At 56.2% G+C, this 26,702-nt stretch overlaps 1 protein-coding gene across 3 annotated transcripts in view; it reads left to right on the top strand.

Moving 5' to 3' along the window:
• Positions 1–3: 3 nt before the first annotated feature.
• ZBTB16 (zinc finger and BTB domain containing 16) overlaps positions 4–26,702 on the top strand; it is a 54,879-nt gene continuing 28,180 nt past the window's right edge. Inside the window, exons 1-2 of one of the 3 annotated variants that reach the window (XM_041458175.1) lie at positions 4–67; positions 557–1,894. In XM_041458175.1, coding sequence (XP_041314109.1) covers positions 627–1,894 — 1,268 coding nt within the window. In that variant the 5' untranslated portion in view covers positions 4–67; positions 557–626. Of the gene's footprint in view, positions 68–88; positions 1,895–26,702 lie in introns of those variants that run through there. The other 2 variants (XM_041458176.1, XM_041458177.1) reach the window with 2 other exon arrangements.

Below are 26,702 nucleotides of genomic sequence, written 5' to 3'. Positions count from 1 at the left end.
CTGGGGGAGCGGCGGCGGCGGCGATGAGAGCGGGCAGTGCGAACTGCCGGAGCAGCCGCCGGCCGCCGTGAGTGCGGGCGGGGGGGGCGGCACCGGGACCCCCCGCGTCCCCCGCGTCCCCCGCCCCGGCAGCGCCGCGGGGCCGGGGCTCCGCCGCTTCGCCGCGCACCTGATGGGGCCGCGCTGCCGGCGGGACGGGGCGGCCGGAGCTGGAGCCGGGCGGCGGCGGGGGATGCGCACCTTCCTCTGCCTTCCCTCCCTTGCCTTCCCCGGCCGGCGGTAGCGGGAACGCGGCTCCGGCAGCTGCGGATCCGCCGAGCAGCGCGGAAACTTTTGGGCGAGTCGCTGCTGGGCTGCGGGCTAACTTCCATCTCTCTCCCCGCTCCCTTCTACTCCCTGCTCCCTTCTCCTCTCCTTTCGCCCCCGGCTTTCCTCTCTCCCCCTCCTTTTTTCTCTTTTTCCCCCTTTTCTCTCTCTTTCGTCTCTTCCCTCCCCGCTCCCCCTTTCCCGCTCCACTCTGCTCCTCTCCCCCTCCGCCTTTTGTTTTCGCAGATAGTCGGCACACAAAGCTGGTCCCAGATTTGAGCGACGGCGAGACACCCTGATGTGTGAGCCTGGGGCGCGCCATGGATCTGACTAAGATGGGGCTGATCCAGCTGCAGAACCCCTGCCACCCCACCGGGCTGCTGCACAAAGCCAACCAGATGCGCCTGGCGGGGACGCTGTGCGACGTGGTCATCATGGTGGACAGCCAGGAGTTCCACGCGCACCGGACCGTGCTGGCCTGCACCAGCAAGATGTTCGAGATCCTCTTCCACCGCAACAGCCAGCACTACACCCTGGACTTCCTCTCACCAAAGACGTTCCAGCAGATCCTGGAGTACGCGTACACTGCCACCCTACAAGCCAAGGTTGAGGACCTGGATGACCTGCTCTATGCTGCCGAGATCCTGGAAATCGAGTACCTGGAGGAGCAGTGCCTGAAGATCCTGGAGACTATACAGGCCTCCGAGGACAATGACACCGAGGTCGCCATGGCTGATGGAGGTGCCGCCGCCACCACTGAGGAGGAGGAGGAGAAGAAGTCGAGGTACATCAAGGGCCTCTTCATCTCCAAGCCCACTGGTGAGGAGGGTGGCTATGCTGGCATGGCCAGCCAGAGTCTGCTGGCAGCCACAGTGGAGCAGAGCCCCTCTGCCTCCGCATCCTACTGCTCCCTCTCTTCCATGAGCCCCACCAAGGCGGCGGTGGACAGCTTGATGACCATCGGGCAGTCACTGCTGCAGGGCGCCCTGCCACCCGGTGCCCCCGAGGACTCACGCTCTGCCACCACCCGCCGCCCCTCCGGCCTCGCCGAAGTCAAAACTGAAGCGATGCAGGTGGATGAGGCCCCCAGCCATGACAGCCCCCGGACAGCCGAGCCCGGTGCCCCCAGTGGGGAGAAGCCTGACGAGAAGGGCAAGGAAGGACCTGGCACCCCGACCCGCAGCAGTGTCATCACCAGTGCCCGTGAACTGCACTACACCCGTGAGGAGGGCGCCGAGCCACCCCCTGAGCCTGGCCAGGGGCTGCCGCTGGGGCCGGAGCCGTCCGCCGCTGCCCCGGGAGAGAAGCCCTTGGGCATCTACTCGCTGCTGCCGAACCACAAGACTGAGCCGGTGCTCGGCGTGCCGCCCACTGCGGCGGCCGCCCTGCACGTGCAGCCGGCCCTGGCTGTCTCCATGGACTTCAGCGCCTATGGCGGGCTGCTGCCCCAGGGCTTCATCCAGCGGGAGCTGTTCAGCAAGCTGGGGGAGCTGGCAGCCGGCATGAAGACGGAGAGCAGAGCCCTGGGCGAGCAGTGCAGCGTGTGTGGGGCAGAGCTGCCGGACAACGAGACCCTCGAGCAGCACAGGTGAGTGCCGGGGCCGTGCTGTGGCATGCTGCACCGGGCAGCCGGGATCTTGCCAGAGGGTTTTGGTTTCTGGCTGTCATACGTGCTGGTGCAAAGTTTCCATCACGTACCCCAAAACCAGCTTGTGGAGTAGCATTCTCAGAGGGGTGGCTGTTGCAGCTCCCCCAAGTCTGGTTACCGTGCCAGAAGGTTCCTTCCAGTGAGTGCTGGCTGGGGGCAGCCCGGATGAGCTGGGGCCGTCGGTGTTTCCTGCGAGCACCACCAGTTTCCCTGGCTGGCACCAACCGAGCTCACAGTTGCTACCCTTTGAGTTTAGGGATCTGCGTGTGGGGAGATGCAGTGGGGACAGGCAGCACTCTCCCACTCTGCTGAGAGCTGGTCCCCCCTGTGCCAGTGCCGGGGCACGCCAGCACGGGCAGTGGTGGCAACATGTGGTGACTTGCCAGCCTGGGGGGGTTTGTGCCGCTCGGCTTCCCGGTCTATGAAGCATTTACACTTGGCACAAAGTGGCGCGGGGGTCAGGCTGGGTAATGCCGGGGCGAGCGCAGAGGGCTCGGGCTGCCGCAGAGCCGCGGGTCCGTCCCTGCGGGAAAGGTGAAGGGCTGAACCTCCGATGGCTGCAGATGCGGCTTGGGGGCTCCCCTGCTCGGGGTGGGGGTCTGTGCTCACTCCCAGCCGCGCACTCTGGGGCTGGCTGCGGGCTGGGAGCGTGGTGGTGGTTCCTGACACGTGAGCTCAGCGCTCCGCTGTTTATTGCCTCCTGCTCGTGGTTCAGGCACCAGGGCTTGTTCCCTCATTTGGCCGGGGAAAGGAGCCACGTTAATTACCGCACCAAAATCGGCGTCGCCAGTCAAATCCCATGGCTCTGAACGTGCTCCGGTCAGCGCTGCTCTGGCCCCCGCTGTGGCCGCAGCCCCGCTGTCGGACAGCAGCGTCCCGCCTAGGGGAGACATCACCGGCATGGTGCCGTAGCTTCTCCCTGCCTCCCCTGGCTGCGCACCCTGTCAGATTTTTAATGAATCAACAGGTTAATTAGTCCTGATGCACGTAAGGCTCCAGGGCCGGTGTCCGTGCCTCTGGCGGGGCAGTCGGTGCTGCTCGCCGCCCGCCAGCGGGGCGGGATAGCGGCTGCGGGCTGCCGGGGCAGCGGCTCCCGGTACGCCCAGCCCGGGAGCGCTCCGGTGCGGGAGCCGAGCTGCCGAGCCGGGATCTCAGCCCTGCGCGGCTCCCGAGTGCTGCCAGCATCGCCCCTCGCTGTGCCGCATGGCCCCTGCGGGAGCAGCCCTCGGCCCCCGGGGCTCCTCGGCTCCGTGTGCGGGCACAGCCGCTCCGGCTTTGTTCCCCCTCTGGCGAGCGGGAGCGCCGGGGCTGGCGCTGGCTGCGCCCCCGAAGCCGCCTCGGCCGTGCGGTGATGCAGACCGAACGTCACCGGGAGAGCTGCAGTGAGGGCTCAGGGAGAATTTTAACGTGCCTTTCCGCCACGCTCTCAAGGCTCTCCCTTTCCCCCTCCAAGCCCAGAGCAGCAGTTGCCGTGGCCGCAGTGGGGGGCGATGCTGGGACTGTCCGGAGGCTCCAGCAGGGAACGTGTCCGGGGGAGGAAGGGAGAGCTGCGCGGTCAGATCTCCCCGCGGGGTCGAGAGAAGAGGGAGCATGGCCCAGCTGTCCAGCACGGCAGCCCCTATTTCACAGCGCCTTCCAGGGCTCAGCTTGTTTTGACAGCCGCGGCTGCAGCCGTAGCTTATTTCTCACTTATTCATGATCTTATCGTGAGGCTGGGCACACGCCATGCTCCGCGGGGCTCGGGGTCTGCCTGGAGCATGGAGCTCAGCGCTGGCCCCTGCCAGTGGAGCCTTGAAGGCAGTTGCTGAAGCCAGCACCAAACTCTGTTTGCCTGTTCTTGCTTTCTGACCGATTACCTGGCGCTGGCAAACTTTGCAGGGTTAGCCAAATCCTTTGAGCCGTGTTTAAACTGATCTGTAAGACCGTCCGTGTTGAAAGGCATTGGGTAACAGTCCAATGAACTCACTCCCCGGCCCCCAAAGTCTAAATCCCAGGCGGTTTGTGTGTAGACAGGGTCTCATGTGGCTTTTTTATAGTGTTTGCTTTCTAATACGTTGTGAGAATTACCATTTGGGGAGGATTTGTGGGATCCTATTGTATTCATGGAGCTGTTAAACAGCATCTGCGCTGGGCTGGGATCTGCAGCTCTGCCGGAGCAGCTCTGGTGGCAGCTGCACCGTGCTGGCTGCGGGCTCCTCTTCTCTCCACTGCCTGGTGCTGAGGGATCTGTGCCCTTGCTGGGGTCTGGGCAGCACCTCCCCAGCCTGGAGGGGGGCAGGATGTGCCGGGGGCAGCGCGGTGTCACTCGCTGGCTTTCGCTGACCTCCTTCTGCCGTGCACTCGCTGCTGTGGTTTTGCTTCCGACCCTGATGCGAGCGGAGGGGCCCGATCAGAGCCGCTCCTTGCTGTGGTGAGCTGGGGGCCAGGGCCAGGGGGCAGGGGCGGGGGTACCTCGCTGTTCCATGGGCTGCCAGTGTGACAGCTTCCACGTGCCAAGCCCCAGCAGTGACAGAGCCCGAAGGCACCCAGCCCCGATGCCGCTCATTTGCAGGGAGCTCGGTGAGCCGGTGCGTGCCGAGCCTGTTTGCAGAGCACAGGCAGCCCATGCATATGGCAGGGCTGTTTGTTTACACACACACATGCCTATAGAAGTGTAAACATATATGTTTATAGTCTTGGAGCCTTCTGAGCGTTGTTCCTGTCTTCATTAGTATGGGAAGCACGTGCAGGGAAAAGGAGAGCAGAGGGTTGGCCTGGCCTCGGCAAGCACAGGGGGCCACTGGCTCTGGGTGACAGACAGTGCCCGAGGGACAGTCATCTGCCCTGGCCCAGTGTGGTGACACGGCTCCTTGGCCTCGTGGCAGCACTGTCTGTGCTGTGTCATACCCAGGAGCACTGAGCTGTGACCTTTGAGGGGCCAAGTGGCCACAAGCCAGGGCGCTACCTCTGATGACGGTTTTCAGGTCCCTGAACCCACTGGCTGCTGCGTGATCCATTTTCTTTCCCCCTTACCAAGCTTATGATTTTGACTAATTGAGTGTAGATTGAGTCGTCGAGTCTTTAATTTTTTTTATAAAAGATTTCCTTCTGGGTTCAGCAAAGTTCAAACTTAATCTAATGTTAGTATTGATCGTCACTTCTAATTGCAGACAAAAAAGCCATAGTTCAGTGGCCCTTTTGGGGGCTGTTTTGTGAAGGAATACCTCCAAGCTCTAAGGTGAGAGCTGTGCCAAGCTGCCAACTGAGCCTGGCATGATTTGTCACCGGGAAGGTAAATACCTTAAAACTTTAAAAAAATGAAACTGTGTCTTTTATAAAATGATAGTGAGTGGGAAGGCTGCCAGTGGGGATGTGATCCCGTGTGCTTTATTTATGGCACAGCCAAGGACCCCACGGCAGTGCTGCCCGGGAATTCACCCGCAGGCGATGCGGCTGCGGGCAGCGCGTGTCAGTGCAGGATGGAGATGCTGGGCTGGAGAGCAGAAGGGCTGTCCTGGTGTCATGGGGCCAGTGGAGGCCAGCGGTGGGTGAATGCTCCTCGTGGGGCCACTTTGGGTGGAAGGTGCTTTCCTCACTGTCATGTGGGGGTTGTGCCTTGGGGAAAGCTTCCATTCCAGCTGTCAGGTCTGTTCTGCATTTTGAGGTTGTATGGCTGAGCTGTCAGCTAAAGATGTGTGTGCCCCAATGGGGGGTTTAAGGACAAGGGTAAGGAGGCTCGCTGTACCCCAAACTCCAGATTTGTGCCCTCTTTTCCCATGGAAGGGCAGAAAAGCAGTGGATCTGCCTGTCTGCTACCAGCAGCTCCAGTGTTCAGGGCCAGGCATTGATGCTCCCAGTGTGAAATGCTCCTGCTTGGGAAAACTGCAGCTTCCCATGGGGATCCAGTCTTTGGCTCTTCCTCTGGCAGCCTCACCTCCCCTCTCTCCACCTGGATTAGCTGAGCGTTGTACTGCTAATGCCATTAGGCACGTTGGCACTGCTCGGCGTGTCACAGTGAGAAACAGATGCAGCGTACCATTAAAGCAATAAACGTGATAAATCGGATCCCAAGTGCTTTGTGAGATGTTATTAGTGTTAATTTCAGTAGCTGAATACAGTAGTTGTTTTTTATTTTATTTTAAGCATTTGTCAATTTATGTTCCACTCCAATTTAAACTTTTAAAAAAAGGAGGAAAAATGGAAAGCAAGCGGGGGAGGGAAGGAAAAGCCGGGGCAGCAGCCCCCCAAACTCTGCCCATGATTACTTCCAGAGTTGGAGGATGACCTGGCAGCTCTTGTTTCTTGCTGATGGGCCTTATTAGCAGCACCTGGCATCATAAGGGGCTAATGGAAACCAGCGTTCCCGCTGCCGGGCCGCGGCGCAGGGCAGCCGGGCGAGGAAGCTCTTATTAGCTTTATGGGCAGGGGGACGTGCCCCGCTCAGGAAATGAATGTTGCAGCTAAGGTCCACAGCGCTGACCCCGAGCGTGTAACCTGTGAGCGCTGGCCGAGACCCCGCGCAGGATGCTTGGGATTTCGGGGGCTCTCTGGTTCTTGTCATGGGCAGAGGGGGAATACAACGTGGTATGTTGCAGCCTTGAACTTTTGATTTATTCAGTGGGTGACTTAACCATTTCCATACTCAGCTCCAAGTGTGGAGGGAGAAAAGCCCCCTTTGGCTTCCACTTAATTCCATCCATTATTCTGCATCAGTTTGGTTGTGCGTGCACTGCCTTTGAAAGGGAAGCTCTGAAATGCACACCTATTTCTGTGTATTTTGTTTGTTTGTTTGTTTGTTTCCCCCGCCCAGTGAAGCTCTGGTTTCTCCTGCCCCTGATGCCTGGTGCTTTGTATTTTGTTTGTTTGTTTGTTTGTTTCCCCCTGCCCAGTGAAACTCTGGTTTCTTCTGCCCCTGATGCCTGGTGCTCCTGACACCTTGCAGAGGGACATCCAGGGGTGTGATGGGGTCATTGCCTGCTCTCTGCCTGCTGTGCAGCCCCTGCCCCAGCACTCCTCAGTTCCCAGGGACCAGGACCCCACTGGCTGCAGGGCTGGGACCACAATGACTGAAACCTGCTGCACTGAGGACACTTGGGTGGCTTTTCCCCAGAGCTGGCTGTTGCTGCACAGCTGCATGAGATTTGCAGAGCATCCTCAGTCCTTGCTGCACCTCGTACAGTAATGCTGGTTGCAAAGCCTTTGCAGCTGTGCAGAGGGCCCCTCAGAGAGCCTGTGCTGCTTCAGGGGTGACTCTGTCCACCCTTTCTCCCTTTCCCTGTGGAGCGTGGCAGTGGTACAGAGCAGCCTGGGCTGTTGGTGACGGAGCATTCCTGCAGCCTTCTCTGCTTCTGTGGGATGTTGGCTCTTTAGTTACACCAGTCTGTAAATCTGTTTTCCTTGGATAGAGTAAAATGATCTGCATTTTCCTTTTTGCCTGCAATTAGCAAGATTTTTCTTTTATTCCCCCACTGCCCCCCTTGACAGCTTCAAGAGAGGCTTTAAATGAGTAATTACTAAATATTTCCCGGCAGCCAAACACGGGGCCATGGCATCTCCTGTTGCAAAAATGAAAAATATTTCTGTTTGCAGTTAATTTTAGTGGCAGGCAGATCATGTTAACTGGGTGTAATTGCTTCCAGATATGGCAGAGGGTTTTGTGTGTTGGGATGAAGGGTCTGGTAAGTGCTCACTTCCTGTGTAAATTAGCCTATTCCATTCATTCCTCCTCACCCGGCAGTCCTGGCTTGTGTCACTCTGCCGGTGAGGGGTTCTTCTCCCCGGCCTGGCTCAGTGCTTTATGGTGGGATCAGCCCTTTGCAGGGCATTGCTCCCTCCTTTGCTGGAAGGGATCTGCATCCCGCTCTGCAGCCGGTGACCTGGACAGAGCTTTGCATGCACCCTGGCCCTGGCAGAGTTTGGTGGTGTGACAGGTACCAGCTGAAACAGGGAGGGTGGCACAGGGAGGATTTCCTATGAGCAACAGGGAAAGGTTCTTGCATCGTTTGGAATAAAGGCAGACATGGCAGGGGAGTGTGCGTGTGGCCAGACACCTCTTTGACATCGGCCGAGTTTCCAGTGCAGTTGTGATACCTGCTTCTGTTTCCAGGCTCAAGCCCAGTGGCTCAGACCTGCTCTGGAGTGTTCAGGAGCATCACCTCTGTGTCCATTCTGGATAATCTTTATCCAGGCTGAGGCGTGCCTGAACCACTTGGTTTCGGTTTGGAACGCGCTGGTTCGCGTTGGGAGTGCTCCGGGCAACTTGTGTGCTGACAGCAGAGCAGCAGGTACCTTTGGAAGAGTGCAAGTGCTGTTGGACCACCTCATTCGCAAGAGGTCGGTTCCTCTTTTTGGCGAGAGGTCACTCTGCCTCTGAAGGAGGGAGCATTGCCCTAAAATCGGGGTTGCGGGAGCCAGCCTTTGTGGCCCAGGCTTACGCGCTGGCCGGGGGCCAGGGCCGCCCGGATCATTTTCGCTGTAGTGTTCTTAACTGATTTTAAGTAGATTATGGTTGGATACGTGCCCTGCTGTGCTGGTTCAGGTTTCCATCGGCCTTCGTTGTCTCATTGCCGTTTTATTGGCACGTTGTTTAGCAAACAAGCCGGCAACGCGCGATTGAGGGAAAGCTTCTCCACGCAGGCACGAGCGCTGCAGAGCCTGGCTGGGGCCGGCCGCCCGCCGTAAATCAGCGTTAAACACCCCGCTTTGTGAGGTGTCAGCGCGGGAGATGCGCTGGTTATCGGCGCGTATCAGCCGGGCTGATAACCCCGCACACCGCCCGGGGGAGCGCCTGGAAAACGCGCACCTCCGTCCGCCTGCGGCTCACGGCGCGGAGGAAGGGGCTCGCTGTCACCTTGGTGACCTGTAAAGAAGGGAAGTGTCAACTGAGCATAAAAACAAAGAGAAACTCAAAAAACCCCCAGCCCCAAGCACCAGGCCGTGTCCGTCGCCAGAAGACATGCAGTAGGGGACTTGGGGACATGTTTTAGAGGTGGCTTTGGCGGTGCTGGGGAGCTGTTGGTCTCAGTGCTGTCTTTCCCAGCCTTTGTGATTCCCAAACACCAGCCCTGCCAGAGTTCAAGGAGCATTCGGACAATGCTCTCAGGCACATGGTGATATTTTTGGGGCTGTCCTGTGCAGTGCCAGTAGTTGGATGTTGATGATCCTTTTGGGTTCAGGATATTCGGTGATTCTATAATTTCCACGCCAGGTACTGCACCAGTTACAGCCCACATGTGGTTTGCCACTCCATCATAGCTACTGAATGTGCTTTTATGCTTTTGCCCTCAGTCTGGGGATGGTGCTGGACTCCACATGCTTTGCCCTTGGTCACCTTCCCTCATTCTCATCTCCATGGAGTATTTATAGTAAATCATATTAGAAAGGAGTGCTAAGGAGGAAGCATGATTCATCCTGCTTGAAACCACCACTGACATAAATAAAGGCAAAGCGCTTACTACGTGTTTTTTATTATGGTATTTAGGGACAGGTTGTACTAATTTTGGCGTGCACAGAGTAAACCCAGGAAGGCTATGACTCTAAGAAATCCAGTTTCACCACAGCACAGGCTGTGTTTTTAAAAAACTCAACCAAAATCCAGCCGGCCTTCTTGAAAGTGCATGTGCATGGCAGCACAAGGCTTTTGGGGCAGCTCGTTGCCTTCCAGATTTCACTGGAAGTGTCTTTGGCTGTTCCATTGGTTTCTCAGGGCTTTGCTGTCATGCTGGAACAGAGATGGCTGTGAACTCAGGCATCACCTTTACCTGTGAGGGTAGTAAGGCCCTGGTACAGGTTCCCAGAGCAGCAGTGGCTGCCCCATCCCTGAAAGTGCCCAAGGCCAGGCTGGATGGGGCTTGGAGCAACCTGGGATAGTAGAAGGTGTCCCTGCCCATGGCAGAGGGTTGAAATGGGATGAGCTTTAGGGTCCCTCCCAGTCTAAGCCATCCTATTGTCGCAGGTCTGGAATAGCATGTGCAAACTGCAGCAGAAAAGCTCTCCCTGACGGGGGGGAAGCGCAGAGAGGATGTGCAGAGACACCCTGCCAGAGGCTGTTGGGCCGAGTCTGGGCTGCCCCAGCACAGGCAGCGCTGCTGACGGATCTTATCTGTGCCGGGCACGGGCTGCGGTGGCGGCCGGCTGCACGCGCACGCCAAGGGCCTTTGCGTGGGAGAGACAAGGCAGCAGCATTGCCTCGCTGCCCTGCACCGCCACACCGCCCCTGGCAGCGCCTGCTGCTCGGCCCGGCCGCCGTGCCACCCGCCCCGTGGCACCGGCGTGGCTCGCGGCTGGTCGGGGCGCGCAGAGAGCCGCCAGCCCACGCAGCGGGGCCCCTTTCTGCGAAACGGCCCGGCGCTCAGAACCGAAACCCGCCGTATCTCCCGCCCGCCTGCCCCCCTCCAGGGTGTTCTGCTGTTTTTACCAGGAACGAGGTGATTTCCTCTTCTCTTTCTTCCTTCCCCCTGTTCGTAGAAAAGATGCCAAGTACCGAGCGCGGGGCAGGGCACTGAGAGGCAGTGACCAGAGGCGCTTGTCGCGCGTGGAGCCTCTTGGGGCAGCTCTGCCCACGCTGCCCTTGCCTTCTCTTGCATGTGTTGTATTGGTGGGAACCAGCATGTGCAATGAAACTGGCAGAAAACCCGCTTCCCTGTAGCAGGAATCATCTTAGGAACATTTTAACTTGGATGAAAACCTTCCCAGTGGAAGAAAAGTGAAAAGCAATTGGTTTTGTTTCCCAGGTTCCTGTCTTCTTCTTGGGTGAGGGATGGGAAAATGCTGTCCTGACTTTGCTGTGCCTCCCCCGGCCTTTCAGTTCATCATCACCCTCGCTGAAGGGCAGCATTTGGTTGGGGTTTTTTGGGGGAATTTGGGATTTGCATTTCTGGGGCTGTGGGGAAGCTTGCATGTAGGGCAGGGCTGTAGGAAATGGGTGTTGTGGTGGGAACTGGGCCACTGGCAGCTCCCAGCCTGCAGGGTGCTGAGTCAGCAGTACCTGAGAGTGGGGCAGCACCAGGGCTGCCAGGGGATGCCCCAAGACCTGCCTGTGGGATTCCCCCAGCCCAACCCTGCCCACGGATCTGGGAGGGACACTGGCATCTCAGGATGCAGAGGCAAGCACCTGTATTGATTTCTGGCTCCTCTGACCCTTTAGCTGGAGGCAGCTCTTCCCTCAGCACCAAACCAAATGTAACTTAAAGCAGTGCAGAAATGTTTATCATCCTTCCCTTGCAGCAGCGAGCACTGCCCAATGCATTATTTAGCAGGGTGGGATCTGTGGCAGGCTGCCCTGGAGCAGGGGCCATGACCAGCCAGCACATGGGTGGCAGGGCCTCTGATGGGTTGTGTGCTAAGGGTGCAGGCATCCCTGGGAGGAGAGCTCACACTGGACCTTGCACTGGGACACGGACCAGTCCAGCCCTGCCTGGCCAGAAATGGGAAGAGGATGGCAGAAGAGGGGACCGTGGTGCTGGGGGGCTGAGTGAGGGGTCACAGAGACGGGCATCTCCTGAGGAGGACACTCTGGATGCTTTTCATTCTCTCCTAGTGCCGTTGGCACATGGTGTGGCACCAAAGGCTGGGCCACTGGCACCGCTGGCAGCTGTGCCACATCCTCCTCTGGCTGGAGCGGAGAACAGCTCGCTCCCTAATTAGCACCTTGGTTGCCAAGTGAACGGAGCGGCCGTGCATGGCGAGCTCCCTGCCAGCCATCCGTGTGGCGGGGAAGGGCCCTTCCGTCGTCACCACGTGCGGTGCTGCGGCGTGCCGCCACCGAGACCGAGGTGCCAGAGCCGCGCTGCTCGCAGCCCTCCTGCTCTGGGGACATGTGCTGGGGACCCAGGGACTGTGTGCTCCGGGGACTGTGTGCTCTGGGGACCCAGGGACTGTGTGATCTGGGGACCGTGTGCTCTGGGGACCCAGGGACTGTGTGATCTGGGGACCGTGTGCTCTGGGGACCCAGGGACTGTGTGATCTGGGGACCGTGTGCTCTGGGGACCCAGGGACTGTGTGATCTGGGGACCGTGTGCTCTGGGGACCCAGGGACTGTGTGATCTGGGGACCGTGTGCTCTGGGGACCCAGGGACTGTGTGATCTGGGGACCGTGTGCTCTGGGGACCCAGGGACTGTGTGATCTGGGGACCGTGTGCTCTGGGGACCCAGGGACTGTGTGATCTGGGGACCGTGTGCTCTGGGGACCCAGGGACTGTGTGATCTGGGGACCGTGTGCTCTGGGGACCCAGGGACTGTGTGATCTGGGGACCGTGTGCTCTGGGGACCCAGGGACTGTGTGATCTGGGGACCGTGTGCTCTGGTGACCATGTGCTCCAGGGACTGTGTGCTTTGGTGACCATGTGCTCCAGGGACTGTGTGTTTTGGTGACCGTGTGCTCTGGTGACCATGTGCCCCAGGAACCGTGTCCTCCATGGACCATGTCCTCCAGGGACCATGTGCTCTGGTGACCATGTGCTCTGGTGACCATGTCCTCCATGGACCATGTGCTCCAGGGACCCAGGGACATGGCTCTGCTGCCCCACGTGCCCCACAGCCCAGCGCTGCCTCAGCAAGGTGCTGATTTACCGTGTGCCCGTGGCGGTCATCCTCCAGGTGCCACCGCTGTCACCTGTTGCCCCGAGGGTTGCTGCTGAGGCAGCCCTTCTGCTCCGAGTGTATTTTCAATTTCCTCTGGTCACCTCTCACACGGCGTCTGCCCTGGCTGTCTGGGTCAGACATGAGTTAGCTGCAAGTGTCACCGTGTTAAAGGGAAGAAGCGTGTGCTCTTCGAAGGGATGGTAACGATGGATGTTAATGCCTGTGGAACGACAGCCTGTGGCAGCACTCATTAAACAAGACTCCATTTGGATTGCCAGATCCCTTTGATTCTTCCTGCATTATCTTCTGCCTCATCCTGGCTCTGCATCCCGGCATTGGGGTTTTATTATTTTATAGGAGCTGTAACATTCGGGCTGTGCTGTGTGGCAGTGGCTGATGTGCTCTCCCCACCATCCTCCTCCTCTTCAGGGTGCTCTTCAGCAACAGAGAACTACTTGGTGGCTGGAGCATGTGGGGGCTCCTGCCTCCAGATGTGTTTTGCAGCCAGAATATCCCATCTTTAGGGGTGTTTGTTGGAAAATCCATAATATTTGTACTGAGTGATGGTTTTGTCATTTTCAGTGTCTGTTGCTGGTTACATTCCCCTGTGTGTATAAACTTCGCCTTTTCCTTAGTAAATAATGCCAGGGAAATGAGGGTGAAAAGCATAATGACTGTCTGGGCACAGAGATGGGGCTGTCCCTGCACTGCTGCCTGTCCCAGCCCAGCTCTGGAGTGGCCAGGCAGTCCCAGAAGGATGTGCAGAGCAGCCTGGATGCAGCCCCAGCTGCTGACACTTCCAGTGCAGCACTGAGCTGCCCACGGGGAGGACCAGCAGGGGAGCAGGGATGGTGCTGAGCATCCTTTTCACCCAACATATTATTGTTCTTGGAAGAGCAGATTTGAAATCCATTTAACTTTTCAGTGCCCTGTACCCCTTTAAACATTACCCCTTTAAATGTTTCCAGTGTGCTCTCGCTGATGGGTTACCTTTTCTTTCCCCTTGGGCTATAATTAGTGTCCTTTACACAGAATTGCCTTAGAATTGGATTTGAAGAAGATAAGAATCAAATTACCAGTATTTATCTTGTAAATTCCAAAAGTTCTACTGAGAGGTACTGTACAAGAAGGATTTTTAAAATGTCGTGCCCTGAAAACACCAACCTCCCGTGGATCCCAGGATTCACCTGAGGGTCACATCTGCAAAATACCTTGGGATGCAGGACAGGGCAAGGAGGGAGACAGGATGGTTCTGTCCCCTCCAAAGCCCTGCTGGTGGGCTGGGGAGAGAGCTTGCTGGCAGAACACCTCCCCAGGCAGGTGGAGGTGCTGAGTCAGGGCAAGCATCCCCCCTGCCAGTGGGGGACTGGATGCAGGGTGGGAGCATCATCTCAGGCTGGGCTTTGGTTTTGGCTGTCACATCTGGTCCTGTCTAGGCTGGAGAGGAGAAGCCTTTGAAGCGCCACCCCTCTCCCATTTTTCCAGGCTCCCACCTGGGGTCCCTCCCCACTCTGACAGGCAGCTCTCGGATGGTGAGGCAAGTTGAGCACCAGAAGTGGATGAAGGTAGTTTTGGTGGGCTCTGTTTTCACAGAAATTAAGGATCTGAATTTAAATGAATGAGATGGAGAGCCTGGGCAGCCAAGACTATATTTTCATAGTATAAGCAGTTGCAGAAGAAGATTAATGGCATCTGTGTAAACACTCCATCACAGCAGTAAGGGGTTGGGGTTTTTTTAATAGTTAGAAAATACTAAGGATGGCTGGAGGCAGGAGACACCATACTTCCCTTCTGCTCACACCTTCCACCTCCCCGTCCATCCCACAGTAAATATTCCAGCCAGCCTCAGCCCCACTCTCCCTTCTCGCAGTAAATTACATATTAAAGTAGCCTGGTAACTGAGCACCGGTTGCTGCGCGATAAGCTCTGGGAAATCGATATGTTTGCCATGTGCCTGCTTGTTTATGACACCTGCCTGCCGAGCAGTTGAGCAATGCTCCACGGGCCCGGGCTGCACTCCTGGGAGGGGCTGCAGCAGCTCCGAGGGATTTTTTTGCTTCCCAAGTGAGATACTGCCCAGAGCTGCCTGGCAGCATCCTGCCAGGGGGGTAAAGTCACAGCAGCGATGATCTTTGGTGATGCAGAGCACGGGGAGGCAGGTCGGATCAGAGCGTGCTCACAGCTTCATCAGTTTTTGGGGCTTCTCCCAGCCCCTCCAAAGGTTTCTGCTCTGCTTCCATTTGCCACCTCCGTGGGCAGGAGTGGGAGCAGAGCCCAGGCGTTTGGACTCTCATTTGTGCACTGCCCACACGCAGAGCTTTGCGGGTGGGGTTGGCAGCTTCAGAGCGCTGTGCCACGAGCCACGAGGCAGGGACCCTGCATTCCCCAGTGACACAGGGGACAGGACCCTGGGCTGCACCCCAGTGCTCGGGATGTGCCCCAGCCCCTCAGCCTGCAAACAGCTCAGCTGTGAACGGGGATAGCCCTGGCTCCAGAAAACTCTTCCTGCACTTCTCAGCCCCAGAGTTTGGGTGCTTTCCTGTGCAAGGGTGGGTGCCTGCTCACGTCCCCCAGTGGGGCTTTGGGGTGGGAGCAGACATTTTTTTTCTGAAATCCCAACTCAGCAAGCTGCGGTAATTGACCTTTTGACCCAGATATGAAGTTGGAAGGTAAAAGATACAGCTTGCAAGTTTTTTATAAAACTGTTGACCTCTCACAAGATTAACTCAGAGATAATAGTAATTATCAACAGCTTATGGTGGATCCAATCGATGGTGAACATTACCTCCTGCCTAAAACTGAAGGTCGGTGTTTTACTGCAGCAGAGATAACTGCCACGGGTGTTCACACTGCCATCAGCCAGCAAAACCTCCCTGCACAGAGGAAACCCTGAACGGAGGTTCCTGTGGGAAAATGGACTCATGGGATGGGTCAGTGCAGTGCCCAGGCACGGGGTCTGGGGATGCTGAGTGCTTCAGGACAGAGCAAACAGCCTCCCTGGCACTGTGCTGGCACTCCAGGACAGTGGCTCCCTTGGGATGCTTGGATCAGGAGAGTGGGCAGGGAGAGGCAGTGCCCTGCTCCAAAGAGACACATCCTCTTCCCTAGCTTTTGACTGTGTGCTTTCACTTTTTATGTACCAAAGATTGTCCATTTAATTAACTTGAGAATGCAATTTCAAAACCACTAATGCTTTACACATGACAGCTTTTAAAACACAAGTAGTGTTCCAGTACTGCGCCACACTCCCTCTGCCTCTTCTGGGCTGTTTTGGAGACAGACACTCCTCCCAGCAGACCCTGATTCTTGAACAGGGTTTGAACTGATTTGGAGTGTTTGATCCTGGCTTTGCCTTGTCAGTGTGCCTGGGCTGTCAGGAGCCTCCATAAGCAACAGCAGCGATTCCCTCCATGTCCTTGTCTTTCCCTGGCTGTCACCTGTTAATCTCCAGCCAGCTGTACAGTGAGCTGGAGCATCTTTCCTCTGGCACTGGTGAGCAGGCTTCATTTCTGTTCCTTAAACCTTGGCTTTATCTTTTTCACCTTTTTTTGGCAGAGCTGGTTTCTAATGGATGTGCTTCTGTGCACACCCTCACCTTTTACCCCTCACCTGAAACACCCTTCAGCCTTTCCAGGTTCCTTAGTTTTTACCAGGCATCTTTAAGCTGTCCCAAATGGATAAGGTGGGGGGATGCTGCAGATGCTGCAAAGGCTGGCCAAGTGGATGCAGCATGGTCAGCCCAGGCAGCTTATCCAAAATCTGCCCGCCCTTGCTGGTGTGAGACCCGAGGGTGGTCTCTCTGCAGCCCCCACCCAGCGCATGGATGGCCCCAGAGCCGACTCCTCTCACTTCCCTCACTGCCAAGGGCAGTTGCAGGTGGCTCTGGGGAAACCCCCAATTTTCCCTCCCACGTGTCTTTCCCCCAGCCTGGCACAGGGAAATCGGGTGGGAACCTGGAGGCAAGTTGCTGCATTTGTTGTTGAAAACTTGCATGCACCATCCCCCCCCTCCCCTTTTTTTTCCTCTTTTTTTTTTTTTTTGTAGCTTAGAAACCTCTCTTTGTGGCAGAAGGCTGGGAGGGTTTGAATGCCACATCCCGGCGTAGGAGGCTGACTGGGACCATACGGCTTTATCATTCATTAATTCCTGTGCTCATTCATCCCCCTATTTAAAGTTCTCTGTAAAGACGGGAGCTACAGATGGTCTTTTGGTACCCGCTTTAGCCGTCAGCCCTCAGCCCCGACAAAGGGGTACAGAGGGAGCAGCAGAGTGTACAAAATATTTCCAACCATTAGAAATCGAGGTCTCATTCACTGGCAGCTCCTGTTTTGAAAGCGAATTTATGCAAGAGCATGGTAACCCCTGAGCCAGAGCCTGGCCAGGAGCAGGGCTGCACTGAGGGGCATCACCAGCCGCTTTTGCCTGTGGTAATTTGGTGCCAGTCACTGTTTCCAGCTTTATTTAGCAATTTATTCCCGTTACTACACCAACATCACACTCTGGGTGCGGGAAGCAATGAGCAGAGTGTGCCTGGCAGGGATGCTGTGCCTCAGGTGTCCCAGGGCAGCCCGTGCTGCGTGGTGGCTTGTCCTCGCTGTTTGCTGCCACAGAGGCCACCACGTCCCCAGCACGCTGAGGTTTTACATGTGGTGACAGTGCTGTGCTGAGCCGGGGATGCACTGGGGCTGCAGGGACACCCGTGACACCCCTGCCTGCCTCGCCCCAGTTGCCACACGTGTTTCGAGTGCCACAGGGGTGCCCAGGGCTCCCACTGTCCCTGTGGTTTTGCCCTCAGGAAAGGTTTGCAGGAAGGCACTAGTGCTGCAGGGATGCTGGCAGGCAGGGGTGGCAGTTGCACCCCTTGACAGAGGAGGAATTGCCAATGTCGTGGAGATTGTGGAGCTGCTGGGGCACACAGGGGACGTTTCCTTAACAAACAGACTGGCTGGCTGCTGCCAAGGGGGCTCCAGACCTGATCCCAGACACAGAATTCACTGGTGTGAGCCATCCTTTCGTCAGGAAAGTCGGGACCAAAAGTTTTCTCATGGAAAAACCAAATTCTGCAATCTCGTTTTTGCACATGCTGTGCTTAAATATTAACACCAATTGAGCAAATTGCCTTTTAACTGCCTTTATTTGCTTTCATTAACGGTATAATTTAAAAGCTCCCGAATTTGCATGGAACCTGTTGTGCACGTTGGGGAGGGGGGCGAGGCTGCTCATAAATGAATTAATGGTGAGCAAGCCTCCTTGGGGAGGTCCCACGGTGCCAGGATGGCTCAGCAACGCCCGGCTTCGGGACGCCGCGTACTTTTGGCCGGGGCCAGGGGGAGTGGAGCGTGTTGTCAGTGCTGGCGTCCCGCTCGGAGCTTGGCTCGCCGGGAAGGTATTTATTTATTTTTCAGCAAAACATGTTGTACACTGAGCAAAACTAATTATGGAGAGCTGAGGCAGCGTCTTCCTGTGGGTGCAGCGGCACTGGACGCGGTGCAGGAGGGGAGAGCTGCCGCTGCTGTTCTGCTGCTGCTGTGCCCAGTGCAGGGCCCTGCTGCAGCGAGCAGCGTCTGCCCACGCAGCTCTGCCGTGAGTGACATGAGTGATTCCAGAGATTCCAGAGTGATTCCAGAGTGATTCCAGAGATTCCAGAGATTCCAGAGTGATTCCAGAGTGATTCCAGAGTGATTCCAGCGTGATCCCAGAGATTCCAGAGTGATTCCAGCATGATTCCAGAGATTCCAGCATGATTCCAGCGTGATCCCAGAGATCCCAGCGTGATTCCAGCGTGATTCCAGAGATTCCAGCGTGATTCCAGCGTGATTCCAGAGTGATTCCAGCGTGATTCCAGAGTGATTCCAGAGTGATTCCAGCGTGGCTCCAGAGTGATTCCAGAGTGATTCCACTCGCTCCCTCGGCACAGATGCTCGTGTGGCTTTGGGAGCAAAGCCAGCTCGGACACGGTGGATGCAAGGCAGTCCCACGTGCTGCACCGGGCAGTGCTGACAGCTCTGCTCTGCCTGTGCGAGCTCCTTTGGCACTTCCCATCTCCACAGTCTCTCCACAAATCCATGTTTTCCAAGGGGGATTTTGCAGTTGGATGGGCAGCAGTGGCCCCGGTCCCTGAGCTGCTTCCCTTGCTGCCATCTCCTCTTCCTGGGCACCTGGGGCTCCCCAAAACCCGGTGCAGCGCAGATATGTTAATTTGCTGCCTTGACAAGGTGCATAATGTTCTCTTCCCATTAATTAATTAATTAAGAAATAATTAGTTCTTTGTCCTCCCTGGGAACTCCTGAGGAGGCGGTGCAGACCTGGGCCAGTCCGGGGCTGGGAGAAGCACCTGGGGAATCCGTGTGGGGTGCGGCATCTCCAGCCTGTCCGAGGGCATCTCTCCTGGTGGAGAAGGACTGTGTAACAGCCCAGCCTTACAGTTTCATTAATCAAAGACACTTCCACTGCCCCCGTACAGCAGCGCGGCTGCTGCGCCTGTCCCTCGCTGACAGCTCCCTAATTCATCTTCTCGGGGAAGGGGGATGCTCTGCTGCTCCCCACTGCCGGTGCTGAGGCCGTCGCCTCTTCCCCTGCCCAAACTTTTAAAGCCAGCCAGCATGAGGAAGACTTTGGGAGACTCTCTGGAAGCCAGTGAGCTCAGGGCAGGCAGTGTGCCCAGGGCAAAGGCAAGACCTGTGTCTGGACTCCTGCGTGCTTGGGGTTCTCCCATCCCCTCTCCAAGGGAGGTGTCTCTGCCCATCCCCAAAATACAGGCATAAAACCCAGTGTGTGCCAGACAGTCACAGCCCAGGAGCCCAAACCTCCAGAAAGGCACGTGGCAATGCACAGATCCAGGCGGTGGCAGGTTGGAATTGGGCATCCTTAATTCCAGCTACAAAAACACAATGTTTTGGAGTTGCTAATAATAAGAAAGTGTTTTCATCAAAGCTTTATTCGTCTGTGTGCTGACATCTGGAGAGCCAAGATAGATATTTTCCTTAAGACTGTATTTCCAAGCCATGAGCTCTTCCCTGGCTGTTAATTAATCCTTTGTAGTTTAGCGACTGATGAAATCATGACTCTATGAAATTTTAATCCTTGCGCTGTATAGGCACAGCCGACATTATCAGAGGACCCCAGGTGTGTGCTTGAAATTAGTTTGTTGAATCTCTTGCATATTTGATTACCTTATAAAACTCCTCAGGATCCAGGCCGCTCATGGGAGCAGCAGCATTTCTCTGTGGTTTGTGCCCCTTCCCAGTGCAGGTCCCAGGTGGGTGAGCCAGGGCAGAAACCAGGGAGGCACCAGGGAGGGCCATCAGCATCGTCAGCATCTCCATGGGGAGGTGAGGGGTGGCGAGTGCACGTCTCCCTCACGGAACAGAGCAGCCAAGCTGTGGCTTGGCTCCATCTGGCACCTGGGGGCTGTTCCTGCTCCCTGAAGAGGAGCTCAGTGCAGGGAAGCAGCTCCTGGGCCCATCCCAGCTCATCCCTGCAGCAGCTCTGGGGTACCACCCTGTTACTGATGCATGTCCAGCCTTAGCCCTGTGGTCAGGACATCAAAGAGAGTGGAAATTAAAACAAAATTCCCCCTCCCCTAAAATTCTCCCCCTCATTTAAGTTTCTCTGTGCTCCAGCACCCCCATAGCACATCCACTTTTCCCCTGTCTCCCTCCTTTTGGTTTTGTGGGGACTTTTGCCATTTCCTTGAGGCTTCAGGAGCTACAGGCTCCCCCTTCCCTGGGGAGCAGCAGGATGACGATGCCCTGGACCATCCCAGCACTGTTGTCTCTGGAAAGCATCCGATGCATCGTGCTGAATGCTTTTCTCCCAGAATGGTTTGGGGTGGCAGGGCCCTTGAAGCTGATCCAGCTCCAGCCCCCTGCCATGGACAGGGACATCTTCCAGCAGCCCAGGCTGCTCGGAGCCAGGTGTCCCAGCCACCCTGAAGGTCGGCAGGAGGGAGTGGCCGAGGCCAGCGCTTCGCTGCTGCTCCAATGGCACACGTGCTGCTACGGAAACCAGATGATGAATATATTTTTAAACTTGGAATCTGTGAACCGCTTATTATTTCTGAATTAGGCATCAAAACATCTGCATAATCACGCCGCCGCTGCGGCAGCTGTCCTCGGCGCGAAGGTCACTTTGCCGTCCCGCGGCGATCCCGTGTGCTTCCAGAGCAGCCATGAGGCCGGGATGCTCTCCCGGAGCCCTGACACCCGTGTCAGCTCGGCGGAGCGCGGTGCCCGGGGCTGCGGAGCGCCACTGTCACTGTCACCAGCCGCCCCAGGAATGGGACGATGGCTTTGGATGGTTTTGGAGCTGCCAGCAGGGCCGCGTGCGTGGCCACGCGTTAACCCCTCGCTGACAGTGTGCACGTCAGTCTCCAGCGTCCAGCAGAGGTGCAGGGCTGATCCAGGGCTGGCAGAAGCTGCTGACAGCCGGTACTCAGCGTGCTTTCAGTAAATTGTGCAGTGGCTGCATTCTGAATCCCCTTCTGAAAGCTGCAGACGCACCCACCTCTGGGGCTGCGGCACATCTGTGCCCCCGTGGTGCTGCTGGGGTGGACAGGCAAACTGCCCTCTGCCAGCTGCATCCCAGGGCTGCAGCTGATGGCTTCCCATCCGTGCTTGCCCCACCTCTTGCAAACCCATGGACCCTCTTGCTTGGGGGTCTGGGACACACAAAGGGAATGCTCACATGGATAAAGCTCTCTCCTGGGGGAATTCCACTCAATAATGAATATTGAACACGAATCTGAAACCAGGGCCTTGGAATACGTTAAAAAATAGAATCTGTATGCTGCCCTTTTTGCTGTGGGCAGTTTGTCTTGTCTTTTCCCAGCCCGTGGAGCTGGAAGCATCATTCCAGTGGGATGCTGCAGCAGTGGATGGGAGATACTGCCACACGTGCTTGGCCCAGGCCAGCAGTGAATTTTGCCCTCTGGCAGCATTTGTTCGCATTTGTTGTGGACAGGCTCTAAAAAAAGATTAGAATTGTATGTTTGGTGTCTGTGGCCTGGTTCTTGTCAGGTGAGGCAGGACAGCAGGATCCTTTCCTTGGCTTTTTTCAAAGGGGAAGTGTTGGCATCATGTGGAATGATGTCACTCCGCAGCATCTGGTTTGAACTCATAAATTAGCTCATGGTAAGTATAAATATTGTACAGGCAGGGAATTTCAGTGCTCTCTATTGATAGCTGTCCCCTCCCCCTGGTTAGTTGTTTGGGGTTTTTTATATTAAACCATTCAGAAATAGTAAAATCTTTATTTCCAGCTCCTGTGAGATTTATTTATTTGTTTGTTTATATTTAGCAGCAGTGGTGGTTTGAGGGCAGGTTTTTGGTTGGTTTTTCTTTCCTTCTCCTTAATTTATTAAAGTGAAAGGAAGGTCTCAGCTGCCTTCCTCCTTCCCTGTGCCCTTAATAGCTCTCCCTGCTATTTTAATCCGCTGGGCTGGGAGCTGAGGGCAGAGCAGTGACTGCAGGAGCCGAGCCACCAGGACCATGGCCTGATCCAGCATCAGTCACCAAGGGCTGTGAATAGCCCCATCAGGGGAAAAATCCCCCTCTTGGCAGCCCAGGTGTGATGCTGGTGTCGGAGGATGGAGAATGTGGGGTTTGCAGCCACTTGGTGCCCGCTGACCTTGGCTTCCTGCTCTGTCCCCACTGGAAATGAGATGTGGCACCACTGCCTGAATCTTGATAAAATAGATCAGGGATGAATCAATTTCATATTGATTTACAATCAAGGGAGGCACTGGGGGAAATGGGGTGGCAGGGAGGATTTTTGGGGAATGCAAAGGGACGCTGGTCCCGTTTTGGCTGCCCAGTGTTCAGTGCATCACTGCCGTGGTGGGGCTGTGCTGGCTGGCAGCTGCCCTCTGGCAGGGCACCACCGTGATGGCCCAGTGTAAATAAAATCAGAAGGCTCCCATAAAACTCCCTTATTGCTGCGGCACAAAGTTAGAACCGCTGGAGGTTTGTGCTCCCTGGCACTCGTGTGCAGCAATGAATATTTTATAGGAAAGGAAATACTTAGTGTCTGAATCTTTTTATAGCTCTGACACTCCCAAGGGTGTGAGTTGCCCCTCGCACCATCACCCTTTGCCAGCACTCAGGGGGCTGAGCCCCTGCAGCATCCCCTGGCCCCACAGCATCTGCCAGCCCCACACCCCGCAGGACCCCATCCCCTGGCATGGCATGCCTGGGAGAGTCAGGGGAATAAACCAGGGAGATGCACAGGATGGATGGGGGAGATCAGTGGGTTGAGGATCTTGACCTGATGCTTGGGCATGGGGAGATGCAGCAAAACTGCTGTGGGAGTCCCAAGCACAGATTTCTATCCGTGCAGCACTCTGAGCACCACACTCATGCGTGTTTTTGCCTGGCTTTGGACTTGTCAGGATTCTGCTGTTTTGCTGTGTCGTGCAGCCTCCCGATTCCACTGTGTTTCGTGTCCAAAACACGGATCAGTGGATCAGGCAGGTTCCATTGCAGGGATGTGCAAGCCCCTGCAGCCGTGGATCTCCCATGCCAGGCTGTTCCAGCCGCACGCTGCTCCGACAGGTACTGCGTGAGCCTCGGCTGCACCGGTGCCTTTCCGAGGCTGCACTGGTGCCTTTCCTCGGCAGCCAGGGGCTCTTGCCTTCCCTCAGTAGCCGGCCACCCTGCCAAGCTGTGCCCTGGCCCGGAGATGACAAAGTGCCCTTTAGTTAATTGCAGAACGGATCGCCTGGAGTTAAAAGTTCTGATTTATATGACTATGGCTCTAACTGCTCAATAACATGGGCCCGTAATCTACTTTCATTTCAAACAGAAGGGTGATTTATGGGGCAGCATGCCGCTTTAGCTCAGAAATGAGGTGTTCAACATATGCTCTGTTGACATAAATTTGGAATTTATCGCTCCTGTCAAAACTGCCTGTTGGACAAAGGTGCGCATTAAGGCAATAAATGGCTTGGAATAGTTTTCTGTCAAATTTCCTAACCATTGTATTCACTCTGTTTGAGGGGAAAAATACACACTTAAAAGTAATCAAACAGCCAAGAGCCATGTGTCTTTTTCAGTGTGGAGGGAGGGGAGGGGGTCTCCCCTGCTTCCCAAAAGGGGTGGCGGGGAGGGGCTGGCATGCAAGAGTCCCTCATGTGAAGAAAGCAGAAGGCTGTTTTAGGCAGGGTTTTAGAGCAGAGCACAGATTTGCTTGTGGTGGCAGTGGGACACTTGCAGTGGTCTTTAGGTCCCAGGGCTGCACCCGTGCCCACGCCCAGCGTGCCCCACCAAACTCCTGCACCCCGAGATGCTCTGCCAAGCCCCCGCATCCCCGAGCAGTGGTCACCGGCGTTTGCCACCGAGCCCGGCCTTTTCACACAAAGCACCCTGTGGGGAAAACTCATAATTTTTACACCACGCAGTCTCGCTGGAGTCGCCGTCCCTTTGAAGTGCTTTTTGTGGGGCATTTACAGGCCTTTTTAATTACCGGCAGCTTGCGAGGGGCCAGCCTCTCGCCCGGCTTTTGTTTGCCGGTGCTGGGCGGGGAGGGGGTGTCGCTGGGCTTGCATTCCGCCTGGAGAGCCCCTTGCCAAAGCCCCGTGCTGGGGCTCTCTTGGGAAGGTTGGATCCAGGTTGGATCCTTGTTGCCCTGGGCATCCTCATGGCCCTGGGCACCCTCTGTGCCAGAGCATCCTCGGGTGATATCTCATGACCTGGAGGCTTTGGCTGTCTTTGTTTCCATGCACTTCATTGTGTAGGAATTAGAGGAAAACCTTCTTTATACAAAAAAGGCACTTTTCCCGCTTGCCTCTGCTCTCCATCCCATGGGCACCCTCTTGGCTGGTGTGCTTGTAGGGACCTTGCAGGAGAAAGAAGCACAGTCGCAGCCTCACATCAGAACAATAAAGCACGGTTTATCTTTTGGCAGAGTTTGGGCAGCACTGGCATGTATTTTAACGCCCTTCACTCCCCCACCCCCTCTTTCTGGAGGCGCAACTTCAGAAGCACATATTGATCTTTCCCCTCAGATCTTAACAGCCCGAGCAGCCGTAATACCTTGCTTACATCTGCCAGGTTTTTGTGCAGTTTTGCAACATCTCCTTAATCCGGCGAGCAGAAATAGAACGTTTCAATCATATTTTGCTACCGGGAAATGGAGCAGATAAAGCGCTTTAAGACCTTGTTGAAAGGGACCGTGCAAGATGGCGAGTGATAAGAGCGTCCTAGAAGCAGGCGCCGAGCGGAAAACTTTTGTTGCCGCTGAAATTTGTTGATAGAGATATTGCAACTAAATTACTCTTTGCGCACCCCTGTGCCCCATTGGTTCTGATCTGGGGACATCGCAGCGCCCTGGGCAGTGGCAGGTGGATTTCCAGGGCACCGTGACACCACTGGGGTTGGGGGTCTCCTCATTTCCTTATTTCCCCCCTCTGTGCTTGGAAGATGGAAGAGGTTGTTCTAGCCATAGGTTTGGGAGATGCAGAGGAAGGAAACTTGCCCTTCTGTTTTTCTGTTTCTTGAGACTTGCTTAAAAAAACCCCAAACCTCCATGTTTTACTTGAACTAATTAAGCGGTGAGACTGTAATTCAGGGAAGAGGCGTTCTGGCCTTAGAAGGGGCAGTGCGGACCCAGGGCTGACGTGGGTCTTCCTAACAAAGTGGTTTTAGCCCGGTGTTAAGTGCAGGAGCGAGCACAGCCCAGGCCAGGGAGTGTGACAGGCATGTCCCAAATTAAAAATGCAAAATGAGAAGGTTGTCACTTATTGAGCTGCTCGTTGGCAGCGGAGCCCTGTCAGGAGGCTGGTGTTTTATTTATTTTTGCAAGGCGGATAAATCCTTTGGATTGTAAACCTTCTTGGCCTGAATTCGTGCATGACTCCTAATCCTCTGCTATGACACAGTGAATTCAGGACAAGCCTGATTAATAATTACATTATACAGCAAAGTTGAGAGTTGAAACCAGCTCCTGCTCCTTCCCTCTCCCTTCTGCTCTGCAGCATTCACTCACTGCTGAGCATCATGGGGGTCTTCTCCTGCTCCAACTCTTCCCATGCTGCTATTCAGTATCCTGCAAGGGGGGATGCGGGGCTGGCAGCCAGGGAACAAGCCCCTGAGCCCCATGGGGCAGGGTGGTTTGGGGCTCTGGGCTCTCTGCAGCAGTGAGGGGTGATCCTGCTTGCAGTCAGAGCAGCAGCTGCTTTGCGCCAATAAAACTTACACCTCAGGAGAAGTGCAGCAGGAGCTCACAGGCACATGGTCCTCGCAAGCCTGCACAGCTGGGGCTGAGCCCTCCCGCGAGAGGGTCCACATCCAGGCCTGGACAGGACCATTCCTGTTTTGTCTTTGGCAACAAGGCAGTAGAAATGCTCTCGTCCTGCTGCGGCGCGATGATAAATGGTGGCTGCGATCAGAGGTCAGCACACAGCTATGGGCTGTGTTACTCCTCAACACACACAAATACTTCTCTGTTTACAGCATCCGATGTTGAAACTTCGCACGTGCTGCTGTCCCGAGTCCTCCCCAGCCACAGGTCTGAGTAGCTCATGGTGACCGAGAGCTGGCGGGCAGCAGCCCGTGCATTTGGGGCTCCGGGGCATTGGTCAGCGTGGCTGTCCAGCACAGAGCCAGGTGGCTTTGCAAAGAGTCTGTGTGTCACCAGTGGAGGTGGCGAAATAAAGCACCAAGCCCCCATTCCACACGTTCTGGGCGTTGTGTCCCCCCCTGTGCCCTTAGCAGCCAAGGCTGTTGTGGGGACCGAGCCTCAGGGTGGGGGCTGAGCAATGGTTGGCCCCAAAGGGGAGGGGAAATGGGTCTGGGGGGCTGCCAGGGGCAGCAGCAATGTCTTGGGAAGGGGATGGGATTGGGTTGGTATTTTCAGACTTGGACAGTGCTCCTTTAGTGCTCCTTTAAAGGTCATTCCACTTGGTCCGGAGCTTGGTTACCCAAAGGTGGAGCATCAGCGTCTTCACGGCAGGGAATGGGCAATAATGCAGAGGCTGGCCACCCGTTGCTGTGATCAGTCAGTGCCTGTGGGCAGTGCCCTGGGCAGAAAGGCCCCTCCTGGTAGCAGGTGTGGGGGATGCTGAGCCCCCTGGCACGCTCGGGGTTGTGCAATGCCGCCGGGGCGTAGCTCGGTGTGTACCCGGGGCTGCCAGGAAACGGTGAGTGGCACGTTTCCTGTTTGCGAGCCGGTGGTTGTGTTTGTTGCTTGTGAT

Source organism: Pyrgilauda ruficollis, unplaced genomic scaffold (assembly GCF_017590135.1).
Source record: "Pyrgilauda ruficollis isolate IOZ18807 unplaced genomic scaffold, ASM1759013v1 scaffold126, whole genome shotgun sequence".
NCBI lineage: Eukaryota > Metazoa > Chordata > Aves > Passeriformes > Passeridae > Pyrgilauda > Pyrgilauda ruficollis.
This window is presented reverse-complemented; position numbering and strand designations above follow the sequence as displayed.